The sequence below is a fragment of the Canis lupus genome, chromosome 1 (genome assembly GCF_011100685.1).
Source record: "Canis lupus familiaris isolate Mischka breed German Shepherd chromosome 1, alternate assembly UU_Cfam_GSD_1.0, whole genome shotgun sequence".
NCBI classification, from domain to species: Eukaryota; Metazoa; Chordata; class Mammalia; order Carnivora; family Canidae; genus Canis; species Canis lupus.
The window spans coordinates 108,031,571-108,051,225 of NC_049222.1; the positions used below are offsets into that span (position 1 = coordinate 108,031,571).

Consider the following 19,655-nt stretch of genomic DNA (forward strand, 5'->3'; position numbering starts at 1 on the left):
CGGCTCAGCGGTTGAGCGTCTGCCTTCGGCTCAGGGATCTAGTCCCACATCGGGCTCCCAGCAAGGAGACTGCTTCTCCCTCTGCCTGTGTCTCTGCCTCTCTCTGTGTGTCTCTCATGAATAAATCAATAAAATATTTTTAACAATAAATTTTGGACAATGGCCAGCAAAGTTGAGAATAGGGCAGGGGCACCTGGTTGACTGAGCACATAACTCGAGTTTAAGCCCCAGGTGGGGGTGGAGCCTACTTGAGAAAAACAGGACATAATAAAGGGCTTGGGCAGTGAAAGTGGGGTTATTTAGAGAATAAAGAAGAGTTGAAATCGGATCCCACCGAAAGCTGATCTCTGTGGAAGGGAGATGTGGGCGAAGTTAACAGCAAGTGCAAAGGCCCTGGTTTAGGACGGGTGGCAGGAATCCCACGTTGCTGGCCATGAGATCTGAGAGCTGGCAGACGTGTTCCTTAGGGCCCTGTAGACCTGTAAGGAGTTAAGTGTTGTAAGTTTTTTGGATAGATTCAATGGCCTGTTTAATAATAATCACGGCAGTTATTGCAAAATTTAAATTTCATGGTTCAAGAAACATGTAATATGAAAGCACATACTTTTTTTGAAAGCACATACTTTAATTTTTTTTTAATTTTTATTTATGATAGTCATACACACAGAGAGAGAGAGAGAGGCAGAGACACAGGCAGAGGGAGAAGCAGGCTCCATGCACCGGGAGCCCAACGTGGGAATCGATCCAGGGTCTCCCGGATCGGGCCCTGGGCCAAAGGCAGGCGCCAAACCGCTGTGCCACCCAGGGATCCCCATACTTTAAAAGTATTTTGACGTGTTCATTTTCTGTATGTGGGTGGAACTCTGCAGTATTTTTTTGAATCTTTTCTGTAATTCTAAAATTATTTTGAAACAAAAAGTTTAAACAGATGAAGGGAAAACAGCTTTAATAATGTATTTTTCCATTTTTCCTGTACCATTAGAAAGTAATTGCTGGGATCCCTGGGTGGCGCAGCGGTTTGGCGCCTGCCTTTGGCCCAGGGCGTGATCCTGGAGACCCGGGATCGAATCCCACGTCGGGCTCCCGGCATGGAGCCTGCTTCTCCCTCTGCCTGTGTCTCTGCCTCTCTCTCTCTCTCTTTCTCTCTCTGTGTGACTATCATAAATAAATAGAAATTTAAAAAAAAAAAAAAAGAAAGTAATTGCTATGGCCCTTCGCCTCTAAATGCTTCAGCATGAGAGTAAGGACCTTCTCCTACATACTCACAAAGTTATTTTATTCCCTAGGAAAGTTTATCCAGCCGATATTCAGATTTTCCCAGTTGACCCACGAAAATTTTGTTTTAACCCAAACCAGGAGCCAATTGGGGTTCACACATTGCATTTGTTTGCATTGGCCCCTTTAGTATTAAATAGACACTTTTTTTTTCTGGTTATGATGTTGGTTTTTCCAAGTCTGGACCAGGTTCCATTAGAATGTCCCACATTCTGGATTTGAGCTTACTTAAAAAACAAAAGAAAACAAAAATAAAAACTAAAAGAGATTAAGGGGACAAATAAATGCAAAATGAAATCCTGGGGGATCCCTGGGTGGTGCAGCGGTTTCGCGCCTGCCTTTGGCCCAGGGCGTGATCCTGGAGACCCGGGATCGAATCCCACGTCGGGCTCCCGGTGCATGGAGCCTGCTTCTCCCTCTGCCTGTGTCTCTGCCTCTCTCTCTCTCTCTCTGTGTGACTATCATAAATAAATTTAAAAAATTTAAAAAAAAATGAAATCCTGAATTACATGACGAACCAGAAAAAAGGACATTCGCGGAAAAGTGGTGAAATTCAAAGAAAATCTGTGGAATTATTGATTAATAGTATTATATCGACATTAATTTCCTAGCAAATAATTGTACCATGGTTACAGAAGAAGACTTTGGCAGAAGCTGGATGAACAATATAAGGAAACTCTGCACTATATTTGCAACTTTTCTGAAAGTCTGAAGTTAGTTCAAAATGCTAAGTTTAAAGAAGATGTTAACATTTATTTGGTATTAAATCCAAGGATTAAGTCCCAATCTATCTCTCAGCACAATGCAGATACTCGCTGCGCTGCTATGGTACTGCCATTAACTGATGCCAGAACTCTTTGCCAATAACTGGAATAAGAAAATGTTGTTATAAAAGAAGAAATTTCATCAACATCTTTCTTTACTATCTTATCTATATGTTTGTCTTGAAAACGTCTATTCCAATGTGGCGTAGCTCCAACTTTCTAGCTCAGACTTGCAGATTCAAGCTCTGCTCTATTTGTTTAAGTGTAGAAAGATAGTTTTCTTATTTTAAGATTTTATTTATTTATGTAAAAGAGAGTGCGAGCGGGAAGGAGAGGGAGAAGCAGACTGCCCACGGAGCAGGGATCTCTATGAGGAGCTCGATCCCAGGACCCTGGGATCATGACTTCAGCTGAAGGCAGATGCTTAACCTACTGAGCCACCCAGGCGCCCAGCAAGTTTTCTTTTAAAATATTCTTCTGAAAATAAATAAATAAATAAATAAATAAATAAATAAATAAATAAATAAAATATTCTTCTGTAAAAACAGTTGCTTATTTGTTATTTGGTTGAAACTATAGCACCATAAAGAACAGTGGCTTCATTTCAATAAATATTTTTGAGCAATACCTGGGTGTCTCAGTGATTGAGTATCTGCCTTTGGCTCGGGGCATGATCCCAGGGTCCTGGGATAGAGCCCCATGTCCGGCTCCCTGCGAGAAGCCTGCTTCTCCCTCTGCCCATGTCTCTGCCTCTCTGTGTCTCTCATGAATAAATAAAATCTTTTAAAAATTAGAAAAGTGGGGGTGTCTGGCTGGCTCAGTGGGTAGAGCATGCAACTCTTAATCTCAGGGTCATGAGTTCAAGCCTTACATTGGACATGGAGCCTACAAAAATAATAAATAAGATACTAAGATAGAAAGTCTTATGACGGGGATCCCTGGGTGGCTCAGCGGTTTGGCCCCTGCCTTTGGCCCAGGGTGTGATCCTGGAGACCCGGGATCAAGTCCCACATCGGGCTCCCTGCATGGAGCCTCCTTCTCCTTCTGCCTATGTCTCTGCCTCTCTCCCTCTCTGTGTGTCTTTCATGAATAAATCAGTAAAATCTTTAATAAAAAAAAAGTCTATGACACAATTGTCTCCTGATGGAAAAAAAATTTTAAGCATCCACTTCATACAACCCAGCAAGCCCATTCTTGACTAAATTATTCAAGAGACCTGAAAACATGTTCACATGCAACCATGTACATGGATTTTTACTACAGCTTTATTTATAATCGCCAAAAATGAAATGGAACTCAAATGAATATCCAACAAATGAGCATCTGTGCATGCCTTGGAATAGTACTGACTGATCAACACAACAGGAATGAATTTTCGAGGTGCCTGGGTGGCTCAGTCGCTTAAGCGTCTACCTTAGGCTCAGGTCATGATCCTGGGGTCGTTGAGCTGCACATCAGGCTGCTCAGCAGGAAGTCTGCTTCTCCTTCTCCCTCTGCCACTCCCCTTGCTTGTGCTCACTCTCTTAAAGAAATAAAATCTAAAACAAACAAGGAATGAATCTTCGATGCATTATGCTAAGCGACAGAAGCTTGATTCCCAAAGCCACAGACTGTATGACTTCATTTATATGACCTTCTAGACGAAGCAAAACTACAAGGATGGGGTAGGGGGAGAAAACACAGCAGTGGTTTCCAGGAGCTGGAAGTAGGGGAAGTGGTTGACTACAAAGGGTGGGAGGCAACTTTCCAGGATTGCTAGAACTGTCCTATGTTTTGATTTGTACTGGCAGTTACATGACTGTGTATATGTTGGGTGGAACTCAGAAGTGTACACAATAAAAGGTAAATTTTATTGTATGTCAACTCAATCTCAATAAACTGGGTGGAACAAAAAAGATGGCTCCCCCAAATGTTCATTAACTACAGAAGGAAAATAAAAACCTTATAGTGGAGAAACCCAGCAGATACTACCCTAACCAAGTGATCCAAGTTAACTTTACCTGCAGTAAGACAGGTCACGCGCCTCGAATATGATATGATGAGGGAATTTCATCCCTGTGGCAGCCTCCCCCCCTCCCAGAAGAAACCCTCTATAATCTCTATCTAGTCAAGATAAATCACCAGATAAGCAAATGGAGGAATAGCCTACAACATAAATGACCAATATTCTTCAAAAATGTTGAGGTCATTAACATATTATGGTGACATTAAGATACCATTAGAAGGTAGGTGAGGGATATTTATGAACTCCTGTGCTATCTTTGTGATTCTTCTGTAAGTCTAAAAATATTTCAAAATTTAAAGTAAAAAAGATGATGGAGCAACTGGGTGGCTCAGTGGTTGAGCACCTGCCTTTGGCTCAGGTTGTGATCCTGAGGTCCTGGTATCGAGTCCCACATCAGGCTCCCTGCACAGAGCCTGCTTCTTCCTCTGCCTGTGTTGTCTCTGTCTCTCTGTGTGTGTCTCTCATGAATAAATAAATAAAATCTTAGAAAATAAAGTAACGAAGATGTTATTATAACATGGGAATCAAGGGAATAAAACAGAGGAATGGGAGAAACTGTTTCCTATTGCTGCCATAACAAATCACTACAAATTTAGTGGGTTTTTTAAAAAAGATTTTATTTATTTTTTTTTAATTTTTTTTAAAAATTTTTATTTATTTATGATAGTCACACAGAGAGAGAGAGAGGCAGAGACACAGGCAGAGGGAGAAGCAGGCTCCATGCAGGGAGCCCGATGTGGGACTTGATCCCAGGACTCCAGGATCGCACCCCGGGCCAAAGGCAGGCGCTAAACCGCTGCGCCACCCAGGGTTCCCTATTTATTTAGATTTTATTGGGCAGCCTGGGTGGGTCAGTGGTTTAGCGCCACCTTCAGCTCAGGGCGTGATCCTGGAGACCTAGGATCCAGTCCCACGTGGGGCTCCCTGAATGGGGCCTGTTTCTCCCTCTGCCTGTGTCTCTGCCTCTCTGTCTCTCTGTCTCTCATGAATAAATAAATAAAAAATTTTTTAAAAATAAATAAGATTTTATTCATGAGAGACACACACAGAGAGGCAGAGACATAGGCAGAGGGAGAAGCAGGCTCCATGCAGGGAGCCCAATGTGGGACTTGATCCCAGGACTCCAGGATCACGCCCCGGGCCGAAGGCAGGTGCTGAACCACTGAGCCACCCAGGGATCCCCTAAAAGATTTTATTAATCTATTCATGAGAGACCGAAAGAGAGAGGCAAAGACATGGGCAGAGGGAGAAGCAGGCTCCCTGCAGGGAGCCCAATGCAGGACTTGATCCCAGGACCCCTGGATCATGACCCAAGCCGAAGGCAGATGCTTAACTGCTGAGCCACCCAGGCACTCAAATTTAGTGGTTTAAAACAACACATACTGGGTTGCCTGGGTGGCTCATAGGTTGAACATCTCGCTTCCACTCAGGGTGTGATCCCAGAGTCCCAGGATCGAGTCCCATATCGGGCTCTTTGCATGGAGTCTGCTTCTGTCTCTGCCTCTGTGTGTCTCTCATGAATAAGTAAATAAAATCTTTTTTTAAAAATAAAACAAATATTTATTCTCATTCTGTTCTTGTAGTCAGAGGTCTACTGCAGGGCTGTGTTCCTTCTGGAGGCTCCAGGAGATAACTGGTTTCCTTGTTTGCCTTTTCCAGCTTCTTAGACGCCCTCTATATTCCTTGCCTCATGATCTTTTTCTCCATCTTTATTTTTTCTTTTATGATTTCATTTTTAAGTCATCTCTACACCCAACATGGGGCTCGAACTCATAACCCCAAGATCAAGAATTGCATGCTCCACTGAGCGAGCTGGGAGCCCTTCCCTTCCTCACCTTTAAAGTTGGCATTGTAGGGGTGCCTTGGTGGTTCAGTGGTTGAGCGTCTGCCTTCGGCTCAGGTCGTGATCCTGGGGTCCTGGGATTGAGTCCCACATCAGGCTCCCCAAAGGGAGCCTGCTTCTCCCTCTGCCTATGTCTACCCCTCTCTGTGTATCTCTCATGAATAAACGAATACAATCTTTAAAAATAAAGTTGGCGGGATGCCTGGGTAGCTCAGTGGTTGAGCGTCTGCCTTCGGCTCAGCACGTGATCCTGGAGTTCTGGGATCGAATCCCACCTTTGCCTCCCCGCATGGAGCCTGCTTCTCCCTCTCCCTCTGCCTATGTTTCTGCCTCTGTGTGTGTGTGTGTGCCTCTCATGAATAAATGAATAAAATCTTTAAAAAAATAAAGTTGGCATTGTAGTATCTTCTCTCCTCTCTGACCTCGACTTCTATCTTCACATCTTCTATGAATCTGACCTTCCCATCCTCGTCTTATAAAGACCCTTATGATTACATTGGGCCCACCCAGATCATCCAGGAAAATCTCTCCAACTCAGGAGCCTTCTTCTTCTTTTTTTTTTTCAGGAGGCTTTATTTGATTAAATGAAGTCCCTTGTGTCATGTAAGGTAATAAAAGGTGCCTAGGGATTAGGAGGTAGACATCTTTAGGGGTTCTGGTAATTTCCATGTTTTTAGTGGAATTTGGAGAGAGAGGATCAGCTGACTGAAGGTGAGGAGGCCCAGGGTGCGGGGGAGGCAGAGGGTACCGATGAGGGACATGTAGCAGGGCTGGGACATAGGGTCCAGCCCCCTGATGGCCCCCCATCCTGGGAAGCACAGAGTAGATGAGAGAAGGATTTGCCAGGGTTAGAGTTTGGTACAACACTTGCCCTAGTTGGGGGTCATAGTCAAGTGAGTTTAAGATACAAGAAAATGAAGGATTTTATTGGAGGCCCATGGAATAGTGGAGGCAGAGAAAAGAGGAAAGTGAGGACAGGTGTGGGTAGCCAGAGGTAATTAAAAGGCAACAAGATCAATGCATTGTCTGTGCTGGCAGCCTCGAAAGTTCTTAAATGCAGTTCATGGGAAAAAGAGAACAGGATAATACAAACAAACAGTTTGGAGGAAATGTCATTATTGGGAATGACAAGGACAAAGGTATGACCCTGAAAGTGTGTGGCATGATTGGGTGACAGCTAAGGGGTGCAGTTTCTCTGGGGGTTAATGAAAATGTCAAGTTGTGATGGATGCACAACTTGTTTTAAGATTTCTTTTTTTTTTTAAGATTTTATATATGAGAGAGAGTATGAGAGAGCATGAGCAGGGGGAGGGGCAGAAGGAGAAGCAGGCTCCCCAGAGCAGGGAGCCTGATTTGGGGCTCAATCCCAGGCCCCAGGATCATGACCTGAGCCAAAGGCGGACACTTCACTGACGGAGCCACCCAGGTGCCCCTGGATGCATAACTCTTACGGATACATGAAAAGCCCGCTGGGTCATACAGGTTAAATGGGTGAATGTGAATTTTAGCTTGATAAAACTTAAAAAAGAAAGAAAGTAGATGGCTGGGGTAGGGCAGTGAGCAAGATTGATGAGCTCAGAGTACCAAGAGAACATGTTTTGGTTATCTGTTGCCACAGCATTTGTAACAAACCATGCAAAGACCACATGGCTGAAAACAACAAAGATAATTTATTCTGGTACTGTGGCTGCAATCTGGGCAGGGATTGGAGGGAACGTGGGGGAGGGCCTATCTCTGCTCTGGGAGCATCCTCAGGGGTAGCCTGGGTGGGGCAGGAGGATGTGCTTCCTCAGATGGCTCACTCACAAGGCTGATGCTGGTGATCAGCTGCGAATTTAGCCAAGGCGAAGGGCTGGTGACCTAGGGTCCTTTCCACATGGACCTCACTCTCTGGCCTGTGTGTGTCCCAAGGAAAAGAGGGGAGCCAAAAGTTGCATTTCATGATCCAACCTTGGAAATCACATGGTGTTCCTTTCGAGGTGTTCAGTTAGTTGGGGGGTCACCAAAACCCCATGACCGATTGCCATGAGATAGGCAGTGGCAAAATTCGGGATTACCTTGCAGGACATGAAATGGGGTCCTTTTGGGAAAAGACAGTCCAGTTACAAGTCAGGTTTCAGTAGGATCATCTGTGGGGATATTGAGATTACTAAGAATTATGACAGTAGATTTAGAGTGAGGGAGAGGGAACCGGGATCTAAAATCTTCCATGTGGGGGGATCCCTGGGTGGCGCAGCGGTTTGGCGCCTGCCTTTGGCCCAGGGCGCGATACTGGAGACCCGGGATCGAATCCCACATCGGGCTCCTGGTGCATGGAGCCTGCTTCTCCCTCTGACTGTGTCTCTGCCTCTCTCTCTCTCTGTGAAATAAATAAAATCTTCCATGTGGGACGCCTGGGTGACTGAGTGGTTGAGCATCTGCCTTTGGCCCAGGGCATGATCCCAGGGTCCTGAGATCAAGTCCTGCAGTGGGCTCCCCGCAGGGAGCCTGCTTCTCCCTCTGCTTGTGTCTCTGCCTCTCTGTGTGTCTCTCATGAATAAATACATAAAATCTTTTTAAAAACTAAAATAAAATCTTCCTTGCAAGAGCAGGAGTGGCCAGAGGGAAAGGGATAAGTTCTGTAGGGAAGGATAGGAAGTGTCTGTGGATAGCTGAGGTACAGAGCAACTGGCTGGCTCAGTAGAGCATATCTGACTCTTGATCTCAGGACTGTGAGTTCAAGCCCCACATTGGGCATAGAGATTACAAAATAATAGTAATAATAAAAACCAAAAATAAAAAGTCAGAGGAGCTGAAGGAGGAAGAACGGTCTGGAAACAAGGCCAAGGAGGAGCACCCATTGCAGGTAGGAGGGGGCAGGACAGGGTTGCAGGGAGAAAGGATCAGTACACACAGAGTTCAGAGACGCTCTTTGTGGGTCTCTGAGGGTAACAGAAACATAGACACAGAGAGGAGGAGAATAGAAACCCAGAGAGAGGGACAAGGAAATCCAGAGGAATGGTGACATAGCTTCCCAGAAATCGAAGACAGAAGAGAGTGCCAGCATTCGCAGGTGTCCTATAACCTTAGTGTTTCTCTACACTCGCCCAGCAGAGGGCGCTCGGGACCCCCCCATTCCCTGGAGTCCGGGTAACCAATCCTCACCACTTCCCCGCCAAGCCCATCAGATAGGGCTATTTTTACGCAGTGTCATAGGACACCGGTGGCTGGAAGGCCATCGTCTGTCCTTTGGTCCCTTCGAGTGACCCTCTGGCATCTATCCCCCCCCCCTTCCTGGCAGGCCCGGCCTCCTTCTGCCCTCTCCATGTCGGCAGCTCAGGCTTCACTGGGTCTCCGAATGTTTGACCAAGAATACAGGCGGAGCCCTTGGCGGGGGAACTGGGTGTAGGGGCACATGCTCATGGTTTGCAGCTGCTGGAGCATCTCCAGGACGGGGTGACCACCAGGGCGGTGGCAGAGCTGACCTACGATCAGAAAGAGACTCAGAGATAGGACTCCAAGGACCGAGTCCTCCGGAGACTGAAACAGAAACTCTGAAACAGTACGTCAGAAATACAGGGAAAGGGGATCCCTGGGTGGTGCAGCGGTTTAGCGCCTGCCTTTGGCCCGATCCTGGAGACCTGGGATCGGGTCCCACGTCGGGCTCCCGGTGCATGGAGCCTGCTTCTCCCTCTGCCTGTGTCTCTGCCTCTCTCTCTCTCTCTGTGACTATCATAAAAAAAAAAAAAAAAATACAGGGAAAGAGACCCAAAGGGGAGCCCCCAGGTTAACCCAGGGACAGAGACATAGAGGGCTATGAGATCATGAGAAGAGATCCCGACCGAGGGGAGAGACAGAGACCAAGGGAGACAGAGATAAACGGAGACACGCCCCTAAGAAAGAAGAGTCAGAGGTGGAAATCCCGAGCCCAAGACACAGACATGTGACAGAGGCCCCCAAATACAGAGTCCTCTAGAATGGCAAAACGCAGAGATAACTGACCCATAGAGATACTCAGATACAGCCCTTGACAGAGCCTCAAAATGAAGACATAGCCAGACGCAGAGGCACACAAGATAACGTGGAAGTTTGTGACTCCATCAGAGGGGTCCGGATATTCTTAAGAGACAAGAGACACACGGACACTCAGGAGAGACGCGGGACAGAGATCCCGGGGGACAGCGAGACAGAGGGAAAGGGGACCCGAGAGCGGGATGGGCGCGGGGAACTGTGGCTGGCGGGGGGGGGGGGGGGGGGGCGGGTAGGGCGGGCGCCCCGGCAGAGGGCGCACGGCCGCCCTCTGCCCCTCGGGGTCAGGCGCCCCCTCCCCCGCGCCCTGGCCGCACGGCCAGGCTATTTTTACGCGTGGACACCGGACACCAGGCTGGGGCGGCGGCGGCGGCGGCCGAGGCGGGGCCGGGCCGGGCCGGGTCGGGCGTCGGGGCCACACGTCCGTCCGCCGGTCGCCGGGGCTGCGGGCGCCATGGAGCCGCGGTGCCCGCCGCCGTGCGGCTGCTGCGAGCGGCTGGTGCTCAACGTGGCCGGGCTGCGCTTCGAGACGCGGGCGCGCACGCTGGGCCGCTTCCCGGACACGCTGCTGGGGGACCCGGCGCGCCGCGGCCGCTTCTACGACGGCGCACGCCGCGAGTACTTCTTCGACCGGCACCGGCCCAGCTTCGACGCGGTGCTCTACTACTACCAGTCGGGCGGGCGGCTGCGGCGGCCCGCGCACGTGCCGCTCGACGTCTTCCTGGAGGAGGTGGCCTTTTACGGGCTGGGCACGGCGGCGCTGGCGCGCCTGCGCGAGGACGAGGGCTGCCCCCTGCCGCCCGAGCGCCCCCTGCCCCGCCGCGCCTTTGCGCGCCAGCTCTGGCTGCTCTTCGAGTTCCCCGAGAGCTCGCAGGCCGCGCGAGTGCTCGCCGTCGTCTCCGTGCTCGTCATCCTCGTCTCCATCGTCGTCTTCTGCCTCGAGACCCTACCCGACTTCCGCGACGACCGCTACAACCCGGGGCTCGCTGCGGTAGCTGCTGCAGGCCCGGTGAGGGGGCGGGGCCTGAGCGGAGAGAGGCGGGGCTTGGGAGGAGCCGAGCGGGGTCCGCGGGGATCTGGCCAATTACGAGGCAGGGGAAAGGGGCAATGGGAGGCGGGGCCTCTCCGGAAGGCGGGGCCTGGCTGTGGGTGGGCGGGGCCCGGGGGGCTTACTGGGGGACCGGCCAATCATTACATAGGTGGGGCAAGAGACTCAGAGGTGGGCCACCCAAGGACAGAACCTGACCTGGGGGATCTACCTTTTAAAGCCGGGCTGGGGGCGGGGAACGGATAGCCTAGTGGGGGCGGGGCCAGAGGATCCGACTCTGAGGACCTCCCTATCACAGGGCGGGGTTGAGACGGGTGAGAAACCAGCTCGCCCCGGGGGAGGGAGAGCAGGAATACAGGTAGTTAAGAAATGAAGCTGAGGGGTGATAGACTGAAAAGTCGAGGGCTGTGCAGCAGCTGGCAATAACCAACAGAAGGATGGGCTGGAGGTGGTGAGACTGGGACTCGAGGGAGCTAGAGACTGGAGTGGGGCCTGAAGGCTGAAGTAGGAGGAATCCATCACAAAGTGAGGCTGAGGGCCATGAGAGTTGGGGGCCCCCAGGGTTTGGTATACACAGAAGATCCTTAGCCATTGCAGTTAAGACCAGGGTTGGGGAGAGCGGAGCACAGAGAAGTGGGACCAGGGTGGTGACCCTCCCCATCTGGAAAATCAAAGCTGGGAGTGGGACTTTGGGAAGGAAAGATTGAGCCCCACTCAGGCACCATTTCAGGAGGCCTCACCAGTAAAGGATCAGGCACCATAAAGTCAGCCACAAAGGGATGATCTCTAGGGTTCTGGAAAGGAATCTAGGACAGCTGGGTCCCTGGAGGCCTGGGGGCAATGACTGTTGACCAATTTGCACAGAAGTAGTTGGACATTTAAACCATAAATGTGGCTGTTCCAGTGTATCCCAGCCCTGGTGTGGTCCTCTCTGAACCCCTTCCTTCCTGCAGTTCCCCGCTCGGCTGAATGGCTCCAGCCCATTGCCTGGACCCCTGTCTCGCATGCCCTTTGATGACCCGTTCTTTGTCGTGGAGACGTTGTGCATCTGTTGGTTCTCCTTTGAGCTACTGGTGCGCCTGGCAACCTGCCCGAGCAAGGCAGCCTTTTTCAAGAACGTGATGAACCTCATCGATTTTGTGGCCATCCTACCCTACTTTGTGGCGCTAGGCACCGAGCTAGCCAGGCAGCGGGGTGTAGGCCAGCCAGCCATGTCACTGGCCATCCTACGAGTCATCCGACTAGTGCGCGTCTTCCGAATCTTCAAGCTGTCCCGGCACTCAAAGGGCCTACAGATCTTGGGCCAGACACTACGGGCCTCCATGCGTGAGCTGGGCCTCCTCATCTTCTTCCTCTTCATCGGTGTGGTCCTCTTCTCCAGTGCCGTCTACTTTGCCGAGGTCGACCGGGAGGACTCCCATTTCACCAGCATCCCTGAGTCCTTTTGGTGGGCAGTGGTCACCATGACCACAGTTGGCTATGGAGACATGGCACCCGTCACTGTAGGTGGCAAAATAGTGGGCTCTCTGTGTGCCATCGCTGGTGTGCTGACCATTTCCCTGCCAGTGCCCGTCATTGTCTCCAACTTCAGCTACTTTTACCACCGGGAGACAGAGGGCGAAGAGGCCGGAATGTACAGCCACGTGGACACGCAGCCCTGTGGTCCACTGGACGGCAAGGTCAATGGGGGGTTGGTGGATGGAGAGATGCCTGAGCTACCACCTCCTCTCTGGGCACCCCCTGGGAAACATATGGTCACCGAAGTGTGAGGAACAGTTGAGGTCTGCAGGACCTCACATTTCCTTGGAGGGAGGGAGGGAGGGAGAGGTAGAAGGGAAGGTTAGGGGGAGGGGGTTGGGCTTAGGAAGAACTAGGTTAAGTGGTAACAAGTTGGGGAACACTGAGTCTTGTTGGGTCTTGAGTTGTGGTTTGGTAGCTCCCGTGGGCACTTCCCTAAGTGATGGTGAATGGCAATGAGTTATAATGAGTTGATGGGGAGACTCCATTGGCTTGTGTTGCATTGGGTTGTGCAAGACATATGGAGTTTTGTGGTAAGTGTTGAGATAGATTTGATCACATAATTTTGTTTTTAGGTCCTCATTGGGTTGGGCTGTGTTGTTGAGTCAGGGTGAGTCTTGTCCAATTGTATTGTGCAGGATTCTGTGGTTTTATGAGCCCCCTAGGGCTAATTTGGATCAAGTTAGGTGGTCACCCACAGCATTATTGGGACTGAGTGCGTGTTCATGCATGGTGTTGTGGAGTTGAGTTGAGACATGTTGGAAATTGTGTGGCTTTGTGATTCTTCTAGGGCTATATTATTTTAGGTTCTGTGAACTTGTGAGTCATGTAGAAATACAAGGAGTCAAATGATTGAATGTGAGCTTTCTAGGTCACGTAAGGTTAAGTTGGGTTGGAATGTATGATGGTATGAGTCTTTCAGGGTTCTGTTGGGTTGAATTGTGTAGGGTAATGTAGCTGGAGGTTTTGGGGGCTACACTGAGGTGAATGAGATTGAGTTGTATAACCACGTGAGTCTTGTAGGGCCATGCTGAGTTGAGTTACACCAAGTTGTGTCATTGTGAGTCCTGTAGGAATGTTAGTTAGGTTGAGTTGGACTGTGTGTATGGGCTCCATAGGGCCATGTTGGTTTGTTTTGCATTTAGTGGTAGCACCAGGACTCAAGAATAACAACACTGGGGAAGAATCATGTATCAGGGAGCAAGTGTGGTGTTATGGACTCTTCAAGACAAACTGAACTGACTTGCCCAGTGTCACTTACTCTAAGGAGCAGGGCTGGGTGCTAGATCTCTTGATTCAGTTGTTCACACAGAGGGCCTCCGGGGGAGCTAGGAAGATGTCGTTGCTCCTTCCATTTACCCCACACCTGCTTCATTTTGCCATTCACTCCCTCTCTATCTGTCCTCCCTACAGTTTTACTTCCAAATATGTAGGTCAGAGCCACAAGGGAAGGGGAGAAGGGGAGAAACTCTACTCTGTACAGGCGCGATGGGGCGACAGAACCTCAAATGAAGGTACAGAGACATGGGGAGTAATAAAGACTCAGACAAAGAAAGAGATAGAAACCCAGAGAAGAGGAAACAAAGACCCAAAGAGAGAGGAAGAGAGATTTAGGGAGAAGGAGACAAAGACCAAGACCCAGAGGGATGGGGAGATGGAGACCTAGAGGAAGGTGGTCATAAAATCCAAAGAGAAAGGGAGACAGAGACCAAGAGTGGGAGATAGAGATGGGGGAGTTGTCAAGCACCCAGAGAGGGAAAGACACCAGAGTTGGAGCTAGACCAGAGCGCCCCTGAGAAAGATAACCCAAAAAAGGAAAAGGCACAGAAAAAATCAGTGCCTCTGAACCCAAGAGATACAGTGTCTCTCTTCCATGGAATCACAAAGAGATCTCAAATCAGGGTGCACCACGATATCCTCCCTCAGCTCAGGAAGGATGTCAGACAAACTGGGGAGCCCACTCAATTTTCCAGGGGGAGAAACAAGAGCCTCAGAGCATAAGAGTGGCTTCCCAGGGTCTCGTGGCACATCCCCAGGGGCTAGGACTTTGTGGCAGGCTGCCTGACCCCACCTGTCCCATCAGCCTGCTGGTTAGCACAGGTCCCCCTGAATCCTCCAGCCTCATGTCTTACAAACAGAGAAGTTGAGTCTCGGAGGGGAGGGCATAACCCAAGGTCATGAAGCCAAATAATTTCAGAGGTCTCTCAGTACTAAAAGGGCATTTGGAGGAGGAGGGGGAGCAGGATGTTTCAATCACTAACACATATAGGGCTTCCTATGTGCCAAGCATCATTCAAAGTACTTTATTGTATTAATTTATTAAAACCAGTGGTTTACAGAGTATTGTTGTTGTTATTTTTAGCCATCTATCCCCCCCTCTTTTCTTGTCAAATAAAATATCATTTAGATGCACTTTGATGTAATGTGGCACATCAGAGGGGACCTGGTTTAAGGGATGCACACCTCAGGAGCACCTGTGTGGCTCAGTGGTTGAGTGTCTGCCTTTGGCTCAGGTTGTGATCCTGGGGTCCTGGGATTGAGTCCCGTGTAGGGCTCCCCGTAGGGAGAGCCTGCTTCTCCCTCTGCCTGTGTCTTGGCCTCTTTCTGTGGGTCTCTCATGAATAATTGGATAGAATCTTAAAAAGTGGGGGGGACACATACCTCTATGGAGTCTTCTGCTTGGCAACTTAGAATGTAGCCAAGAAATTCAGTTTGGAAACCCCTGATCTAATCCAACCCCTGTTTATACAGAGTAACAGAAGGAGGTAAATTGTGTGAGAAGAGTTTGATAAAGATCGAAAACGAGAATCTTTAGTGCCCTCTCTGAAATGGAAAGACACATTCAGAGACAGAAATGGAGACAGACCCCTCCCCTCACAGTGACAGACACACAAGGCAGAGTCTGGGACCCAGATTGGAGACCCAAAGAGGAGGCGACACATGCAGAGCAGGGCCAAGACCCCGAGAGAGGGCACCCAAGGGGAGTTGGGAGACCAGGAGGGCAGTGACCTAGGAGGGGGTCAGAAATGGGGGTAAGGGTGAGGGGGCAAGATCCACAGAAGCTGGGAAGGCAACCAGAGAGGGAGAGGTCAGAGATCCAGAGAGAGGGAGGAGGATAGAGACCCAGACAGAGAGGGATAAGGGGATAGATACCCAGAGAGGAGGTACAGAGACCCAAAGGGAGGGTGTACGGAGATTGTTTACTTTTCTTTGAAAACTCACCTGTACTACCCCATCAGAGCCTAGAAGTTACATATAGAATCTCTCTGGTAGAGGGTGGGACCTGTGAGTGCTTAAGGATGGGCGGGGAAGTGGGGAGAGGTCAGGGAGGTTACCCGACGCGGGACACTCAAAGTCTCAGAAGTTCCCCTCCCCCACCCTCAATAAACAACCACAACTGCCTTCTATGTCGCCTTGGCTGGGATGGGGAAAAGGAGAGGGAAACACCCTAATCCGGGGACACCCTTCCTGCCACTTCGCCATGCTATATTTAGGCTGGTGGAGGGGCATGGGATGACCCCCGCCCCCCTCCCAAGATGGGTATCAGCTTTCCTCCTGAAATAGCTCCCTGGGTCAGGGAGGGGGGAGGCCCCCCCCGGGACTCTAACTTCTGACCTCAGGCTGTCCTAGGGTCTCTCTCCTCTCGCGGTCTCTGCCCCCCTCCTGGAATTCTGTCCCCCCCTTTCTGTCCGTTTCTGTGCCTTTCCCATCTTTCTTTGTCATTATTCTCTTTTTTTTTTTTTTCTCTCAGAGCAGGTCCTCGTGTTCCCACATCATACCCCTGTCTATCTCTGAGTCCCGTATTACCTTGAATTTCTTATCTGAGCGCAGGACAGACCCTCTCCCCAGTCCCCACCCAGGAAATTCCAGCAGAGAGGACTCTGTGGGAGAGCCCCCCATATCCACTGTCTCCCAGGGCCTTGGGCCTTATCGCTGCCCAAGTCCAGCTGGTTAATGTCTGGCCCAGAGCTCCTGGGAAAGTGGGGATGAGAGCAGAGGGTGGGAATCTGCCCAGGGATTGACACTTCATTGGCAAAAGAACGCAAAGGAATCTCAAGCCCAGACTCCTGGCTCTAAGGAAAGAGGGAGCTGCTGGTCGGACTCCTGGGTCTGAGGCAGGAGGGGGCTGGGGGCCTGGACTCCTGGGTTCTGAAGGAAAAGGGAAGAAGGGGCTGAGGGTGAGGACTCTTGGGTCTAAGGGAAGAGGGAGCTGGGGTTGAGGACTCCTGGATCTGAGGGAGAAAGGATGCTGGGGGTGAGGACTCCCGGGTCTGAGGGAGGAGGGGCGGGGGGCCCGGACCCCCGGGTCTGAGGGAGGAGGGGGCGGGGGGCCCGGACCCCTGGGTCTGAGGGAAGAGGGGGCGGGGAGCCCGGACCCCCGGGTCTGAGGGAGGAGGGGGCGGGGGGCCCGGACCCCTGGGTCTGAGGGAGGAGGGGGCGGGGGGCGCGCACCCCCGGGTCTGAGGGAGCAGGGGTCGGCGCCTGGCCTCCCGGGGCCGAGGCGGGCCGGGAGCTGAGCGAGCCAGGCCGGGCTTCCGAGGTCCCGGCACGCGCGTGGAAGGCGGGATCCCCCGGCCCCTCCTCCGCCGTCGGGCGCCGCCCCGCCCCCGCCCCCTGCCGGGCCCTCCCGAGCGTGTGCAGCGCGGAGCCGGCGGGCGAGCGCGCGTCCCTGCAGCCGGCGAGCGGGAGGAGGAGCCGCGCCGCGCCAGGGGCAGCGGAGGAGCCGGAGAGGGCGCCCCAGGTAAGAGCCTCCGCGCCTCCTCCCGCGGGATTCCGGCGTCCGGGTCGCCCTGCCCCCGGGTAGGGAGGGACGGGGGCGGGGCCAGCGGGGGCGGGGCTTGGCGGAGGAAACTGAGGCAGGAGGGGAGCGCTCCCCAGACGGGCTGCCCGTTACCCCGTGCGGGGTCTCAGGAGACCAGACCCGCAGCCCAAATCTTCCTCGGGCGGAGGGGCTCTGGGAGTACGTAGTTCTGGATACCTGGGGGAGAGTCCTGAACTCCAGAACTCCCGGATCTGAGGGAGGAGGGCGCTGGGGGTCTGGACTCCTGGGTCTGTGGGAGGAGGGCGCTGGGCGCCTGGACCCCAGCGTGGGAGCGAGGGAGCTGGGGATCTGGACTCCCGACGGAGGAGACTTTGGGTCTGAGGGAGGTGGCAGCCGGGAACCAGGACTTCTGGTCAGAGGGAGGAGGTAGCTGCCTCCTGGTCCTGGTTGGATCAGCATAGTCGGGTCCCTTCACACCCTTCTTTCCATTTCCCCATCTCGGAGCCAAGGCAGGCAGCCACTCCAGGTATGTGCGGTAGAAGTCTTGGACGGGCCCCGGCCTGTCCTGTGAGGATAGAACATTCCAGGAAGCAGCCTCAGGGTCCCAGGGCTTCTTGAGTGTGGGCCCTTGGGGACCCGGGTGTCCAGACCAGCGCCGCCCCCGCCCTGTCTGGGAGATGAATGGGCCCTGGAGGATGTAATCTTTTCCAGCCTCTTCTCTCCACACCCCCACCCCTCCCCCACCCCCCCTCCTCTCCCCTACCTCTCCCATCTGCTTCCCATCCCAGCCAGGAGCCATCACCTGGTCAGGGAAGGGGCCTCTGGGAAGGGGGCGCGGCCTTGACTCTTGGGTACCCTACACTTTAAGAGGAACACTGGAGAGTGTTCAGGTCCCCTCCCCCACTTGCCCGTACAACCTGCCTGTTTCCTTCTTCCCCTAGGTGGCTGCCCCTTCCCTCTCCTGAGATGTCAGGAAAGAGGGGACCACTTGTGTCCCCCATAGGGGCCCCCCAGAGCCTGGGGGCCCCCAGCCCTGGAGCCTGGAGGTGGAGGAGGTGCTGACAGGTCTGGTAACCACCTGCTGCTTCCCACTTCTCTCTGCACCGCTCTTTCCCAGAACCACAGACTTCCAGAATATTGCAGAGAGACAGAGACATAGGCAGAGGGAGAAGCAGGCTCCCCTCGGGGAGCTGGATGTGGGACTCTATCCCAGGACCCTGGGTTCACGCCCTGAGCCAAAGGCAGACACTCAACCGCTGAGCCACCCAGGTGCCCCAAGAGAGGAAATGTCTTGCCTTTCATTGGCAGTTTTGAGCTGAACTTGGGTCTTGTGAGGATTCTGAAATGTGGCCTTTCTCCGAATTTTGGAACCCCAAACCTCCTCTAGGCTGCAGGACTTAGCGTCCCCATCCCCTGTGGGGGTAGGATGCAGAATGCAGTTGCTCTGACAGGGCTTAAGTCCTACCTCTGGGATTTGCTGGCTGTGTGACCTCGTATGAGTCCCTCACCTCTCTGAGCCTGTATTTATCCATTTGTTGATTTGCTGGCTATTTTCAGTAACCATAGTAGAATATGATTCACCTAGAAGGTTTGGCGTTATCTGAGTCCTAGAATATAAGGTCCCCCCAAGGTTCTAGAACAAAGGCCTCCCCCATGCTTCTGGCATTCAGGCCCCCCTCCCCCACTAGTTTTTATGCTCATCTCTAACCCCAGCTTCGGTCTCTATCCTCAGGTGCTCAGCAAGATGCTCCCCAGTGCCTCCTGCTCCCTCCCCATCCTCTTCCTTTTCCTCCTCCCTAGTGTCCCGATGGAGCCCCAGCCCCCACCCTTACCACTACCCCCATTTCTAGCGCCTGAGTGGGATCTCCTGTCCCCCCGAGTAGTCCTGTCCAGGGGTGCCCCTGCCGGGCCCCCTCTGCTGTTCCTGCTGGAGGCCGGGGCCTTTGGGGAGCCAGCAGGCAGCCCTGCCAATCGCAGTCGGCGAGGGGTGAGTGAGACAGCACCAGCAAGTCGACGCGGAGAGCTGGCTGTGTGTGATGCAGTCAGTGGCTGGGTGACAGACCGCCGGACAGCCGTGGACCTGCGTGGGCGCGAGGTGGAGGTGCTGGGCGAGGTTCCTGCAGCTGGTGGCAGCCCCCTCCGCCAGTACTTCTTTGAGACCCGCTGCAAAGCTGACAGCGCTGAGGAAAGCAGCCCTGGTGCGAGTGGAGGGGGCTGCCGGGGTGTGGACCGGAGGCACTGGGTATCTGAGTGTAAGGCCAAGCAGTCCTATGTGCGGGCATTGACCGCTGATGCCCAGGGCCGTGTAGGCTGGCGATGGATTCGGATTGACACTGCCTGTGTCTGCACGCTCCTTAGCCGGACTGGTCGGGCCTGAGGCCCAGGCTCAAGAACTAAGCGGGCAGAGGAAGAAGACAGCTGGCAGTTGAGCG

General features: G+C 52.3%; 2 protein-coding genes across 2 annotated transcripts; both read left to right on the forward strand.

The window, feature by feature from the left end:
* The first annotated feature begins 10,334 nt into the window (after nt 1-10,334).
* Nucleotides 10,335-12,769, forward strand: KCNA7 (potassium voltage-gated channel subfamily A member 7). The gene is made up of 2 exons (XM_038528301.1): nt 10,335-10,904; nt 11,897-12,769. Exons 1-2 carry the CDS (start codon nt 10,350-10,352, stop codon nt 12,710-12,712), a joined length of 1,371 nt encoding a protein of 456 aa, XP_038384229.1. The 5' UTR covers nt 10,335-10,349; the 3' UTR covers nt 12,713-12,769.
* Nucleotides 12,770-13,949: 1,180 nt separating this feature from the next.
* NTF4 (neurotrophin 4) lies at nt 13,950-19,600 on the forward strand. The gene is made up of 2 exons (NM_001190429.2): nt 13,950-13,975; nt 18,956-19,600. The coding sequence occupies exons 1-2, from the start codon at nt 13,970-13,972 to the stop codon at nt 19,598-19,600; spliced, it is 651 nt and encodes a 216-aa protein (NP_001177358.2). The 5' UTR covers nt 13,950-13,969.
* Nucleotides 19,601-19,655: the final 55 nt, after the last annotated feature.